We start from the raw sequence: 14891 nt of genomic DNA on the forward strand, positions 1-14891 counted from the left end.
CAGCTGAGACACCGTAGCAAACACCTAAGATACATTACATTTACTGCGTTTACTCGCAGACGTTCTTCTCCAGAGCGACTTACAGCAGAGCTTCACTGTTTACTGAAGAACCTCAGCTGGTTTAAATAGACTAAAATTCAGATCCTCTGATCTTAGACTCTACTAAACACAAGTCAATATGGAGACCATAATACTCTACTCTTCACCCAAGTGCTCTCAGAAGAGGAGGGTCTTCAGTCTGGGTTTGAGGACAGTGAGTGTTCGGACACCCAGGGGAAGTTCGTTCCACCACTTCGGTGCAGGACAGTAAAAAGTCTGGACGCTCGTTTTCCGTGGATCTTAAAGGATGGCGGGTCGAGCCGAGCTGTACTTGAAGCTGGAAGGGCTCTTGGTGCGGATCGGCTTTTGACCTTTGCCATCAAGTACTGAGGGGCTGGTCCGTTCTTGGCTTTGTAGGCCAGCGTCAGGGTTCTGAATCTGATGCGGGCAGCAGCTACAGGAAGCCAGTGGAGAGAACGCAGCAGTGGAGAGACATGGCTGAATTTAGGAACTTTGAAGACGACCCGTGCCGCTGCATTCTGGATGAGTTGCAGGGGCCTGATGGTGCGCAGAGGGAGACCAGCCAGAAGAGAGTTGCAGTGGTCAAGTCTGGAAGTGACGAGAGACTGAACAAGCACCTGGGCGACTCTCTAGAGAGGAAGGGTCGAATTCTCCGGATGTTGTACAGGAGGAATCTGCAGGACCGAGTTACGTTTGCAACATGACTTGAGAACGATAACTGATCATCCATGACGACACCAAGGCTTCGGGCTTCAGTAGAAGGAGTGACCAGTGAGTTCTCAAAGGTGATGGCAAGATCGTTTTTAGGTCCAGCAGTTCCCGGGATGTACAGCAGCTCCGTCTTGCTGGGGTTGAGTGTGAGGTGGTGAGCCGCCATCCAAGACGAGACGTCGGTGAGGCATGCTGAGATACGGGTGGAGACCTGTGTGTCAGACGGTGGGAAAGAGAGCATGAGCTGAGTGTCATCGGCGTAACAGTGATAAGAGAATCCATGAGAGGAGATCACTTTACCAAGAGAGTGAGTGTAGAGTGAGAGAAGAAGAGGACCAAGAACTGAGCCTTGTGGAACGCCAGTGGAGAGACTACAAGGAGCGGACGTGTCGCCCTGCCACGTTACCTGGTATGAGCATCCCTGCAGGTATGATGCGAACCATTGCCATGCAGAGCCGGTAATTCCAAGACCGGCAAGGATAGACAGGAGGATCTTGTGGTCCACTGTGTTAAAAGCTGCGGAGAGGTCAAGAAGGATCAGAACCGAGGACAGTTTGGCAGATACCACAGCAGCTGCCTAATAAGCACCCATTAAGAAACCACCTTGCAATGCAAGCTCTCATAAAGCAATCACCCACCAACACTAAGCAACACCGTAGCAACCACCTACCATCACCATAGCAATCATCAATCAACCACCAAGCAACACAATAGCACCCTTCTAGAAATCACTAAACAACTCCATAGCAACCACCTAGCAACGCTACTTCCCTATATAGTCACCTTTATATAATAACTAAGCAACCACCTGCCAACATGCCTATAGCACCCTTCAATCACTAAGCAACACTATAGCACTCTTTAATCACTAAGCATCACTATAGCACCCTTTAATCACTAAGCAACACTATAACACTCTTTAATCACTAAGCAACATCATATCACTCTTTAATCACTAAGCAACACTATAGCACCCTTCAATCACTAAGCAACACTATAGCACCCTTCAATCACTAAGCAACACTATAGCACTCTTTAATCACTAAGCAACACTATAGCACCCTTCAATCACTAAGCAACACTATAACACTCTTTAATCACTAAGCAACACTATAGCACTCTTTAATCACTAAGTAACACTATAGCACCCTTTAATCACTAAGCAACACTATAGCACCCTTCAATCACTAAGCAACACTATAACATTCTTTAATCACTAAGCAACACTATAGCACTCTTTAATCACTAAGTAACACTATAGCACCCTTTAATCACTAAGCAACACTATAGCACCCTTCAATCACTAAGCAACACTATAACATTCTTTAATCACTAAGCAACACTATATTACTCTTTAATCAGTAAGCAACACTATAGCACCCTTCAATCACTAAGCAACACTATAACACTCTTTAATCACTAAGCAACACTATAGCACTCTTTTATCACTAAGCATCACTATAGCACCCTTTAATCACTAAGCAACACTATAACACTCTTTAATCACTAAGCAACATCATATCACTCTTTAATCACTAAGCAACACTATAGCACTCTTTAATCACTAAGCAACACTATAACACTCTTCAATCACTAAGCAACACTATATCACTCTTTAATCACTAAGCAACACTATAGCACTCTTTAATCACTAAGCAACACTATAGCACTCTTTAATCACTAAGCAACACTATAGCACTCTTTAATCACTAAGCAACACTATAACACTCTTCAATCACTAAGCAACACTATATCACTCTTTAATCACTAAGCAACACTATAGCACTCTTTAATCACTAAGCAACACTATAGCACTCTTTAATCACTAAGCAACACTATAGCACTCTTCAATCACTAAGCAACACTATAGCACTCTGAAGGGCTGTCTCTGTGCTGTGATTGGGTCTGAAGGACTGTCTCTGTGCTGTGATTGGGTCTGAAGGGCTGTCTCTGTGCTGTGATTGGGTCTGAAGGGCTGTCTCTGTGCTGTGATTGGGTCTGAAGGACTGTCTCTGTGCTGTGATTGGGTCTGAAGGGCTGTCTCTGGGCTGTGATTGGGTCTGAAGGGCTGTCTCTGTGCTGTGATTGGGTCTGAAAGGCTGTCTCTGTGCTGTGATTGGGTCTGAAGGGCTGTCTCTGTGCTGTGATTGGGTCTGAAGGGCTGTCTCTGTGCTGTGATTGGGTCTGAAGGGCTGTCTCTGTGCTGTGATTGGGTCTGAAGGGCTGTCTCTGTGCTGTGATTGGGTCTGAAGGACTGTCTCTGTGCTGTGATTGGGTCTGAAGGACTGTCTCTGTGCTGTGATTGGGTCTGAAGGGCTGTCTCTGTGCTGTGATTGGGTCTGAAGGACTGTCTCTGTGCTGTGATTGGGTCTGAAGGACTGTCTCTGTGTTGTGATTGGGTCTGAAGGACTGTCTCTGTGCTGTGATTGGGTCTGAAGGACTGTCTCTGTGTTGTGATTGGGTCTGAAGGGCTGTCTCTGTGCTGTGATTGGGTCTGAAGGGCTGTCTCTGGGCTGTGATTGGGTCTGAAGGGCTGTCTCTGTGCTGTGATTGGGTCTGAAGGGCTGTCTCTGGGCTGTGATTGGGTCTGAAGGACTGTCTCTGTGCTGTGATTGGGTCTGAAGGACTGTCTCTGTGCTGTGATTGGGTCTGAAGGGCTGTCTCTGTGCTGTGATTGGGTCTGAAGGACTGTCTCTGTGCTGTGATTGGGTCTGAAGGACTGTCTCTGTGTTGTGATTGGGTCTGAAGGGCTGTCTCTGTGCTGTGATTGGGTCTGAAGGGCTGTCTCTGGGCTGTGATTGGGTCTGAAGGGCTGTCTCTGTGCTGTGATTGGGTCTGAAGGGCTGTCTCTGGGCTGTGATTGGGTCTGAAGGACTGTCTCTGTGTTGTGATTGGGTCTGAAGGGCTGTCTCTGTGCTGTGATTGGGTCTGAAGGGCTGTCTCTGTGCTGTGATTGGGTCTGAAGGACTGTCTCTGTGCTGTGATTGGGTCTGAAGGACTGTCTCTGTGCTGTGATTGGGTCTGAAGGGCTGTCTCTGGGCTGTGATTGGGTCTGAAGGGCTGTCTCTGGGCTGTGATTGGGTCTGAAGGACTGTCTCTGTGCTGTGATTGGGTCTGAAGGGCTGTCTCTGGGCTGTGATTGGGTCTGAAGGACTGTCTCTGTGCTGTGATTGGGTCTGAAGGACTGTCTCTGTGCTGTGATTGGGTCTGAAGGGCTGTCTCTGGGCTGTGATTGGGTCTGAAGGACTGTCTCTGTGTTGTGATTGGGTCTGAAGGACTGTCTCTGTGCTGTGATTGGGTCTGAAGGACTGTCTCTGAGCTGTAATTGGATCTGAAGGGCTGTCTCTGTGCTGTGATTGGGTCTGAAGGGCAGTCTCTGTGCTGTGATTGGGTCTGAAGGACTGTCTCTGTGCTGTGATTGGGTCTGAAGGACTGTCTCTGTGCTGTGATTGGGTCTGAAGGGCTGTCTCTGGGCTGTGATTGGGTCTGAAGGACTGTCTCTGTGCTGTGATTGGGTCTGAAGGACTGTCTCTGTGCTGTGATTGGGTCTGAAGGGCTGTCTCTGTGCTGTGATTGGGTCTGAAGGACTGTTTCTGTGCTGTGATTGGGTCTGAAGGGCTGTCTCTGTGCTGTGATTGGGTCTGAAGGGCTGTCTCTGTGCTGTGATTGGGTCTGAAGGGCTGTCTCTGTGCTGTGATTGGGTCTGAAGGGCTGTCTCTGGGCTGTGATTGGGTCTGAAGGGCTGTCTCTGTGCTGTGATTGGGTCTGAAGGGCTGTCTCTGTGCTGTGATTGGGTCTGAAGGACTGTCTCTGTGCTGTGATTGGGTCTGAAGGGCTGTCTCTGTGCTGTGATTGGGTCTGAAGGGCTGTCTCTGTGCTGTGATTGGGTCTGAAGGACTGTCTCTGTGCTGTGATTGGGTCTGAAGGGCTGTCTCTGGGCTGTGATTGGGTCTGAAGGGCTGTCTCTGTGCTGTGATTGGGTCTGAAGGGCTGTCTCTGTGCTGTGATTGGGTCTGAAGGGCTGTCTCTGTGCTGTGATTGGGTCTGAAGGACTGTCTCTGTGCTGTGATTGGGTCTGAAGGGCTGTCTCTGTGCTGTGATTGGGTCTGAAGGGCTGTCTCTGTGCTGTGATTGGGTCTGAAGGACTGTCTCTGTGCTGTGATTGGGTCTGAAGGACTGTCTCTGTGCTGTGATTGGGTCTGAAGGGCTGTCTCTGTGCTGTGATTGGGTCTGAAGGACTGTCTCTGTGCTGTGATTGGGTCTGAAGGACTGTCTCTGTGTTGTGATTGGGTCTGAAGGACTGTTTCTGTGCTGTGATTGGGTCTGAAGGGCTGTCTCTGTGCTGTGATTGGGTCTGAAGGGCTGTCTCTGTGCTGTGATTGGGTCTGAAGGGCTGTCTCTGTGCTGTGATTGGGTCTGAAGGGCTGTCTCTGGGCTGTGATTGGGTCTGAAGGGCTGTCTCTGTGCTGTGATTGGGTCTGAAGGGCTGTCTCTGTGCTGTGATTGGGTCTGAAGGACTGTCTCTGTGCTGTGATTGGGTCTGAAGGGCTGTCTCTGTGCTGTGATTGGGTCTGAAGGGCTGTCTCTGTGCTGTGATTGGGTCTGAAGGGCTGTCTCTGTGCTGTGATTGGGTCTGAAGGGCTGTCTCTGTGCTGTGATTGGGTCTGAAGGGCTGTCTCTGGGCTGTGATTGGGTCTGAAGGGCTGTCTCTGTGCTGTGATTGGGTCTGAAGGGCTGTCTCTGTGCTGTGATTGGGTCTGAAGGACTGTCTCTGTGCTGTGATTGGGTCTGAAGGGCTGTCTCTGTGCTGTGATTGGGTCATGTTTACTCAGGTATAAGCAGAGTTGTTGGGCCACAGCTTTTTCTAATATCTTAGATATGAATGTTAAGTTGGAGATGGGTCTATAATTAGATCATACACTAGGATCAAGATTTGTTTTTTTGATTAAAGGTTTTATAACTGCTAATTTAAGGGTTTGGGGTACATGCCCAAGGCTAAGGGATGAATTTAATTCTAAGTAACACTATATCACCCATAAATCACTAAGTAACACTATAGCACTCTTCTAGCAACCACATAGCAAACGACAGTTTCACCCTCATAGCAACCACATAGCAACCACATAGCAACAGCCTAGCAACTGTCTGTTAGTGGGATCCAGCAGGAGGAGGAGCAGCAGTGGATTTGGATTTGCTGAATTTTGTATAAATATCTATACACCGCACAGTAACTGGCCATTTTATCAGAAACACCTCCTCTTCACAGCACTAATATCGTTGGACGGTGTGTGTAATACCTCTGAGCGCCTCAGAGAGACGGGGGCGCTGTGGGCTCAGAGCTGCCCCTCTCCGTACATTTATTTACCACTGAACAGTTCCGGGTCGTGCCTACCGCCCTCCCGCCTTTTGCGCGAGCAGCTTTCTTCTCCGTTTGCTGTTATTATTATTATTATTATTATTATTATTATTATTATTATTATTATTATTGTTGTTGTTGTTGTTAATAATATTGTTAGTGTTATTAGTGCGGCGCGAGCATTCCACGCGCTCTCTGCAGGGGTACTGACTGGCAGCGCGTGCTCCGGTGTGTGTCGGTCAGGTTTGGGCTCTGGAGGCATGGACACAGGTAGGGTCAGCACTCATACCTGACTGTTGGAGCTATTCCAGTCGATTCAGGGTTTATAAGCGCTTATGAAGGGCTGTTGGTGTCTGTGAGGGGTTACAGAGGGGAGCGCGAGCTGGGTGTGATGAGTGGAGCTTAAGGTGGATTCTCCGCTCCACCTTAAAGAGTGTAGCAGGGACTTCCTGTGGCCTCGGCACTGCTGCACTGTCCCATCAGTTTAATCAGTATGCAAATGAGCACTACTCTTTATGCATAATTAAGCAGGCAGTGTGATTAGAGCAGAGGGGCGTTTCGTTCCAGTCGTTTAGAGGAAGGTGGAGCAGCCAGGTAACAATCCAGGTGTTTCTCCTGACCTGCCTGGGGTTCTGCTTAATCCAGATGTTTATTTGATGTGTGTGAAGTGGGATTTAGTAATGACGTGTTTTTGCATAATCCAGGTGTGGGTGTCTGTGTCTGATTTCTGCATTACTCTTGCCATGAATGATTGTATTGCTGTGTGTGTGTGTGTGTGTGTGTGTGCGTGTGTGTGTGTGTGTGTGTGTGTGTGCAGTCTTGGTGTGGTTAGTTTTGTTGTCTTGGTGAAGCGGCGGTTCCTGTGCAGGTCATGCAGCGCGGTCAGGCTGTGCGGCGGCGCCGAGCGGGTCGATCAGACACACACAAGCCGAAGATGAGACGCTCGGGCTCGGGTGAGCCGGCTGTGCCACACGGAGCGGCAAAACCAGACAAAGTGGGAAAATCTAGCAAAGCGGGCACCGGGCAGTGCCGCCTGTGCCACGGGCAATTCTCCTCCCGCCGACTGCGCCGAGCCTTCGGGAAGCCCCCGGACTCGGATCGGTTCTGTTCGGATTTCCAGCGCCTCCTGGGCGTTCCGTTGGTACGGGACCCGGTTCTGCCCCAGTTCATCTGTAGGACCTGCCACGCCCAGTTCTACAAGTGCCTCAGCATCCTCACCAACTTCAGAGAGCGGGTCAACCTCACCCCTAACTCCACCCACACGGACAGGTGTGCTCACCTGCAGCCGCTCACTGCGTTTATCGTAATGATGATCTCTCTGTGTGAAGCTCAGAGACTCATTGATCACTTTTGATTCGTTCTGAAGCTGCAGGTCTGACGGAGCTGTTAGAATAAAGAGCTCATTAGTATAAACCGTAATTAATATTAATGAACACTCATCAATACTCCATTCGTTCATTCATTCATGAATCAGAATATCCTAATGTGATCCACAAATCTTCAGACACTAATGACACATTCTTCTACTCATCTGTCGTCTTCAGCTGTTTTTCTTTTTGGTTTCCAGGATTTCCTCTAAATGGCCTTCGCTGAAAAAAGACAAGAACCGATCACGTAAGTGAAGCGCAGTCGATTAGGAACCGCTTCAGACCTGACCGATCAATAAATCTGATTCACACACTGGATTTGCTAACATAGGCCTAACAGTACTGCTTAAGCTTCTATTGCCTGTTAGCTACGTTAGCCCCGTAGCTCCAGTGTAAAACTAAAGCACTAAGCATGCTTTGGTTGATTGACTACGTGCACAGGGAGGTGAGTCCTCCCTGAACTATCGCTTTAATCTCCACTGACTGCAGCACTGTTCCCGCCAGCGCCCCTCATCACCTCGGACCCCCGCTGTCTGCGCAGCCTCGTGTCCTGGACCCATCAGCACGCTGAGAGCTGCAGCTCCTGCCCCGGCCTGAAGGAGGTGCTGGAGGGTCAGTGCTGGGGCTCGGTGAAGGCTGTGTGGCGCTGTGTGGACGGACACAGTTACATGATGGACACCGGCGTGGGTAATCTGACTGTTTATCTGTTTACTGACCGTGACGGGGTTGTTTCCACCGTCTGATAACGACAACACCAGGAACAGGAAGTGAGGAGGAAATGAGTCACATGCTTTTAATCACGGTGTTCCGTTTCCTTTGATCTGTGAGCGGCAGGGTCGTCCCTCTGAACGGGGTTTTAGACTGAAAGACCTCGAGCCTCACCGGCACCAGAAACCGCTCCCTGGGTTTCTGGATTTGCTGCTGCGTCAAGTGTAGCTGCTAGAGGTTGCTAGATTGTTAGTGTCCAAGGTAGTTGCTCTGGTATCTCCAGTGGTTGCTAGGTGTAGCTAGGTGCTTACTGTATTTAAGAGGTGGTTGCTAGGGTGTCACTTGTTGATTTAAAATAGTGCCCAAGGTAGTTGCTATGATATCTCCAGTGGTTGCTAGGTGTTTACCATATTTAAAGGGTGGTTGCTAGGGTGTCACTTGTTGATCGCTATAGTGTGTTTGTTCATGTGTGGCTAGATGCACGCTGTAGTGTTTACAGTGGTTGCTAAGTGATGTAAGAGGAGTGCTGAGCCGTGGCCGGAGTTCGGCTGGGGTTCAGCGGCAGATCTGAAACTGGGTTTCTCGTGTGTTTCAATTTCAGGTGTTCAGCATGCAGGTGGGATTCCATCACTCATTCAGGCGCCGCCCACAGATCAGTCTGATGAGAGTGACCTGTCTGACAGGTGAGATTACACACACACACACACACACACACAGCTCACTAAGGACAAAGTATAAGCTGTTCTTTATTGTCTCTAGCAGTTTCTCCAGTGATGATGACGATGATGACGACGACGATGATGATGATGATGACGACGATGATGATGATGAGAAGAGTAAGAGCAGCTCATCGGACGACAGCACTGACCTTTACCCGAATAAGCGGTCAGTCCTTACAGCTGGACTCTAAATACAGCATGCAGAAAATTACAGCTCCATTCTGCTACTGCGGTAGGCCGAGTGGGTTGGGCTAAAGTGTGTGTGTGTGTGTGTGTGTGTGTGTGTGTGTGTGTGTGTACGTTCAGAGTGAGCTCCTCTGATAAAGCCAGTAAGGAAAGTGTGAAGAAACCAGTAAAGCTGAAGATCCTGCAGCCTAAAGAAAGAAAGAAGCCCGGACCCAAACCCGGCTGGAAGAGGAAGCTGAAATCCGAGCGGTAAGACCCTCACCCTTCACTACTCCTCCGCCACTGCTCACTCCCCACCAGCCCTATCTGAACTGCAGAGAGTGATCAGGTGTATTGATGGTTGTCTGTGTTTCCCTCAGGGAGGATCTGCCCACTGTCTATAAATGCCCCCACCAGGGCTGCACCGCTGTGTACAGAGGGCCAGACGGCATGAAGGTCTGCTGACACTCGCTCACACACTCTCTCTCTTTATAAGGACAGTGTGTGTGTGTGTGTGTGTGTGTGTGTGTGTGTGTGTGTGTGTGTGTGTGTGTGTACACTGGTGAAACACTGGCTGAAATGTGTCTTGGGCAGAGAAGAGCTGTGTCTGATCAGATCTGACTGGTTTAAATGGTGTTGGGTGTGTTTCCACCTGCGTGTGGATCAACAGTATCCAGATCATCCTCCTGATTCTGAAGACGTCTCCAGGTGGAAACAGGTTAATGAATGAAGTCCTAATAAGAAGCTCTGTGTGAACAGAAACACATCAAGGAGCATCATGAGGAGGTCAGAGAGAGGCCGTGTCCACACCCGGGCTGCAACAAGGTCTTCATGATCGACCGCTACCTGCAGAGACACGTCAAACTCATCCACACAGGTGAGCACACGCGTGAACAGTGTGTGCTGTGTGAGGTCACAGATGAGTCTTCGGAGTGCGTGTGGACGGTTCGCTTGACCTGTTGTTCTCTCTGCTCAGAGGTGAGGAACTACGTCTGTGATCAGTGCGGTCAGACGTTTAAGCAGAGGAAGCATCTTTTAGTCCATCAGATGAGACACACCGGCCTCAAACCCCTGCAGTGAGTAACACACCTGTCCACGTGTGTGTGTGTGTGTGTGTGTGTGTGTGTGTGTGTGTTTTGTGTAAATCCAGTGACTTCATATGCTTTATTTTTTTTTTAAATAAAGGTAAGTGTAGCTGACAGGAGTGGAGGGGTAGCGCTGCTCACAGTAATGCAGTCCACACTGCGTCAAACGGAGACTGGAAGGTTAGCTCTCCCAAGTAGCCACAAAAGAGTGCACGTCCTCTCTGATTACTCCTCCTCCTTTAGATTTTCTTACGTTGATGAAATGCGGCGTGTTTATAAGAGCGCTTCTGTTTCTGAACTTCTGAAGGGTAGAACCCGTGTACTGTTCTACTGGTTCTGTGCAGCAGAGTCTGAGCTGTAGACGACCAACCTGGGTTCCCTTGTTTAGTGTGTGTGTGTGTGTGGTGTTTTCTCAGGTGTGAGGTGTGTGGGTTCCAGTGTCGTCAGCGGGCGTCTCTGAAGTACCACATGACGAAGCACAAGGCTGAGGCGGACCTGGAGTTTGCGTGCGCTCTGTGTCGAAAGCGCTTTGAGAAGGCCCATAATCTCAACGTCCACATGAGCATGGTGCACCCGCTCCTGCAGGGGGGTGGGATCATGTTGCCCCCTGACACAGACGACCTTACTTCACATGTGGCTGGAATCACCTTGCCCCCAGACCCTGATAACACTGATGCCCTCGCCGGGCAGGGCAGTGGGATCACGCTGCCCCCAGACAACCATGACCCTGGCGACCTTGCCAGAGTGGAGGGTGGGATCACGCTGCCCCCTGACAACCATGACCCTGGTGACCTTCATAGGGAGGAGGGTGGGATCACGCTGCCCCCTCACCCTGATAACCATGACCCCAGTGACCTGGCTGCCCAAGGGGGTGAGATCACACTGCCACCTGATGAGCCCGACAACCACATCCAAGAAGGCCCCGAAAACCTGCCCTCACAGGAGGGCGGGATCACACTCGCCGACAATCACGACCCTGGTCAGCCCGGTGACCTCACACCCCAGGAAGGTGAGGTCACCATACCTGCTGACCCAGACAACCATGACCCCGGTGACCTTGGCCCTCAAGGCAGTGGAATCACGCTGCCACCTGACCCTGACAACCACAGTCACAACCCCGTTGACCAAACCCACATGGAGACGGCTGACATGAGCTGCGAGCTGCAGAGCATCCATGCTGACCTCATACAGCCGGCCTTGTAGAGAGTGTTTCCACGGTTACGGGACTGGAGCTCCGCCCCACCAGCCTGAAAAGGGCAGTGGAGACTCTCAGCAGTGAGGTTTAATGCAGAAGAGTGTCAAGTTTAGCGCTCGGCTGAATCGTCTGTCTGACCTGTTGAACATTTCTTCACCGTTCTCGTTGTGTTCTGCCGATGTTCTGGATATCAAATACAGCTGGGTCCCGGTTTCTGATCCTGCTGCCCGAAAACCACAGGAATGAGCTTTCACCCAAACTGTACCCCCCTGCAGTCATTACAGCCATTTCCTGTACAGCTCAAACTCTGTCCTATTAACATTATTACATGTTTAGCAGAGGGGGGCGGGGCCTAATGCTTCCATTTTTAATTATAATAATAAACAGTTATATTCACTGACTGAAAACATGAAGCTTAGGGCTGCTAAATTCAGGTCCGGACAGGAAAAATCAGCCCCGACTGATACAAGCGATTTTGTGGCCAATCTCGATTTTTAAAGGGACAGAAAGGAGGACGGATGTTATTGATTAGTTATTGGTTATTGTGCTTCAGTTGGACAGAGCCGTTCTCAGTGCTCACACACCCCTGCTCTGATTCACAGCCTTAAATTCATACTGTAGCAGTGGGGGCGGAGCTTCAGACGGCTCTGTACAGGATGTAGTGTATGATGACGTGTTGCTCTGAGGCAGAGTGCGGTGTTATAACATGGTGTTTATTGTTCAGATTCTCCAGTATGTATTACTGTCATATCGTTTCTGTATAAATATACACACCCCCACACCCACCCTTCTGTCTTTGCTTTCGGTGATGCTGCGATCAGAAACTCAGAACACCCCCCCCCAGAACCCCCCCAACAAACTCTTCGTCCTCCTCTCCCTCCAACTGATGTATCTGGCCGGCCCTCGGGGAAAGCCTCTCTTCTGGTCAGAAGTCCAGTCTGAGGTCATCAGGTTGCAGCATGGACAGCGCCGTGGCCACTTCCGGGTCCAGCTCTGCACACTGGGCCTCCAGCTGCAGGGAAAGGGAGGGGCAGGGTGTTAGAGCTGCACTAGCGGGACTGAATATCAGTATTGTGATTTCTATACTGCTACATATTAAAACTGCAGTTTGCCTCAAATATAATAAACACCTGGTCCTCTCCCTAAACCCTAACACCTGTCAATCACCACAGAGGTTACACACTCATCACACACAAACAACCTCTGGAACTGGGATTGGTCAAGATGTGCACAGTACATCCACACTGGGATTGGTTTGAGGGCATATTTGCATGTCGCAGCCTTCTGCAAGATCAATATTCTAAAATCCAATTTTACATTATATCTCACAGACGATGAATAATAAAGTACAGAACTTGGTTCTTGTAGGTTCTACAAAAAGCTGCTTTTATTACAGGATCTGCAGATCAGTTATAATAATGATCAATAAATTATTCTTCACAAAACATCTGAAAGATAAATATATATAAGAGTACAGTAGTGTGTGTGTGTGTGTGTGTGTGTGTGTATAAACAGTTTATCATATGTAATGTGTGTAAAGCTGTGTATTTATAATACAACCCCTGTATTATATTTTCCACATTCTGTATACACAGGCTGCAGTTAGGAGTGTGGGGGTGTGTCCTCTCAGGTGTGTGTACCTGGCTGTGCTGGCTGTGTGAGAGGACACCCATCCGACTCAGACTGATGCTCTTCAGAACGATCTGCTGCGCTTTACACAGAATCTGAAACAGAACACAAACACACCTCAATGCATCTCACCACACCTGTGTGTGTGTGTGTGTGTGTGTGTGTGTGTGTGTGTGTGTGTGTGTGTGTACCTGCTGGGGTGTCTCCGAGCCAGAGGCTGCAGTGTGTCCCTGCAGGAAGAGCTTCAGCAGAGCAGTGTATGACATCACTGCTGTGTAAAGGAAACCAGGCACCTTCACTGCTCGCATTAACACACACACATCTACCTCCGCCAACACACTGCAAAACACACACACACACACACACACACACACACACACACACACACACACACACTAAATAATTGGAGTCTGGGAGAGAAGCAAAGAACCATTTAAGCATCCAAATGGTTCTCCGAACCGTCACGGTTCTCTACAGAACCACACTGCCTTTACTAGAAAACCCTTTTTGAAGACTTCACAGAACGATGTTCTCAGAGGTCTCGTCCTAGAAGAGGGTGATGCTAGCTGTTACAGAGCTGAACAGCGCCACCTGCTGCCTCACCTGTAGAAGACAAAAGGCATCAGCCGGAGGGTTGTATCTGTGGTCACCTTGGCGACGCAGCGGTAAGTGCTATGCTCTGTGGAGAGAGGCAGAGTGAGAACAGAGCGGCTCCAGGCCGGGTGACCCACATCTGTACAGCTGTGTAAAACGCTCCATACCGGATCCTGATTGGTGGAAAAGCGAAAGCCAATCAGAAGAGTCCACCAGTAGGGTCAGGAGGTGGACGCTGAGGTCTCTGGTGCGATTCAAGTTCCTTTCACCCTGCGAAGAAGCACATAGATGACTACACACACACACATACCCTACCCATTCATCAATAATATGCATTAATGAACAGAGGTGTGAGTAAATATCGATACAGCAGAGTATTGCATATCTGCAGCCCTGTATCGGTCCTCAGCCTCAGGACTGATCATTATTGATTAGATGTGAAGATTGGCGGCAGACAGTGGTTCATTTAGTGCTGTGTTTGAACCCTGACCACTAGAGGGCAGTGTTGTACTCTGGCTCCGACTGCTCTGATTGGATAAGATTTACTCAGATTTGATGATGATGGTGTTTTTATACTGAGACCCAATCTACTGTCTTCCTACAGAATCACAGCACAGCACAGTGTGCAGAGTCAGAACCCCGGTACCACCATACTCGCACTCCTCCTGACCCCTTTTGTTTTTCCCTCTTTCTCATGTCCTGAGATGCCGGTTCCAACTGTTCTATCCTGGTTCTGCCTGACCCGGCTCTCCACTACCCGCCTGCCCGCTGTCCTGCTGTGCACTGACTCATCCTCACCTCACTGCAGGACTCTGCTTCTGACTGTTTACCTGCAGGATGTTTAGTTTTATTGTTGTTTTTATTTCCATTTTGATTTTTATTATTATTAATATATATTATAACAATTATTATTATTATATTATCATTATTATAATTATTCTGATCTGGTGTGAACCTGAGGAGGACAGGTTCCTCTTTTGAGTCTTGGTTCCTCTCAAGGTTTCTTCCTCTCGACTCGAGGGAGATTTTCCTTGCTGCTGTCGCCTCTAGCTGCTCTAAAGAGGCTCGAACCCGGATCTCTGTAAAGCTGCTCTGTGAAAACATTCACTGTAAAAAGCCTAAATGAATAAAACTGGACTGAACTGAAAGTGGATAAACACAGCTCCACAGCTCCACAGCACCACAGCACCACAGCTCCACAGCTCCACAGCACCACAGCACCACAGCACCACAGCACCACAGCTCCACAGCTCCACAGCTCCACAGCTCCATCTCCAGTGTTCAGAATCAGGAAGTTTCTAA

The 14891-nt window shown here is 49.2% G+C and overlaps 2 protein-coding genes across 8 annotated transcripts in view; one reads left to right on the top strand and one right to left on the bottom strand.

Moving 5' to 3' along the window:
* Nucleotides 1–6156: 6156 nt before the first annotated feature.
* On the top strand, nucleotides 6157–12147 carry znf276 (zinc finger protein 276). 5 transcript variants are annotated; one of them, XM_072663047.1, is made up of 11 exons: nucleotides 6157–6397; nucleotides 6945–7396; nucleotides 7695–7741; nucleotides 7984–8181; nucleotides 8804–8885; nucleotides 8962–9087; nucleotides 9228–9356; nucleotides 9467–9542; nucleotides 9846–9963; nucleotides 10063–10162; nucleotides 10588–12147. In XM_072663047.1, exons 2-11 carry the CDS (start codon nucleotides 6999–7001, stop codon nucleotides 11372–11374), a joined length of 2061 nt encoding a protein of 686 aa, XP_072519148.1. In that variant the 5' UTR covers nucleotides 6157–6397; nucleotides 6945–6998; the 3' UTR covers nucleotides 11375–12147. The 5 variants fall into 5 exon arrangements, with proteins under 5 accessions (XP_072519148.1, XP_072519147.1, XP_072519146.1 ...); XM_072663046.1 differs by having other exon boundaries at nucleotides 6960–7396; XM_072663045.1 differs by having other exon boundaries at nucleotides 6157–7396.
* Nucleotides 12148–12223: 76 nt separating this feature from the next.
* The window catches only part of LOC140540654 (Fanconi anemia group A protein), a 26771-nt gene continuing 24103 nt past the window's right edge, over nucleotides 12224–14891 (bottom strand). For all 3 annotated transcript variants that reach the window (XM_072663043.1, XM_072663042.1, XM_072663044.1), the window contains 5 exons: nucleotides 13757–13859; nucleotides 13599–13674; nucleotides 13187–13334; nucleotides 13007–13090; nucleotides 12224–12378 (listed from right to left, as the gene is read on the bottom strand). In XM_072663043.1, coding sequence (XP_072519144.1) covers nucleotides 12292–12378; nucleotides 13007–13090; nucleotides 13187–13334; nucleotides 13599–13674; nucleotides 13757–13859 — 498 coding nt within the window. In that variant the 3' untranslated portion in view covers nucleotides 12224–12291. The remainder of the gene's footprint in view (nucleotides 12379–13006; nucleotides 13091–13186; nucleotides 13335–13598; nucleotides 13675–13756; nucleotides 13860–14891) is intronic.

Source organism: Salminus brasiliensis, chromosome 19 (assembly GCF_030463535.1).
Source record: "Salminus brasiliensis chromosome 19, fSalBra1.hap2, whole genome shotgun sequence".
Classification (NCBI taxonomy): domain Eukaryota; kingdom Metazoa; phylum Chordata; class Actinopteri; order Characiformes; family Bryconidae; genus Salminus; species Salminus brasiliensis.

Coding starts and splice junctions, on each gene's coding strand:
- znf276 (XM_072663045.1), top strand. CDS start 6,999: ATGCAGCGCGGTCAGGCTGTGCGGCGGCGCCGAGCGGGTCGATCAGAC. Junction 7,742..7,983: donor AAAAGACAAGAACCGATCAC/GTAAGTGAAGCG, acceptor CACTGACTGCAG/CACTGTTCCCGCCAGCGCCC. Junction 8,182..8,803: donor CATGATGGACACCGGCGTGG/GTAATCTGACTG, acceptor TTTCAATTTCAG/GTGTTCAGCATGCAGGTGGG.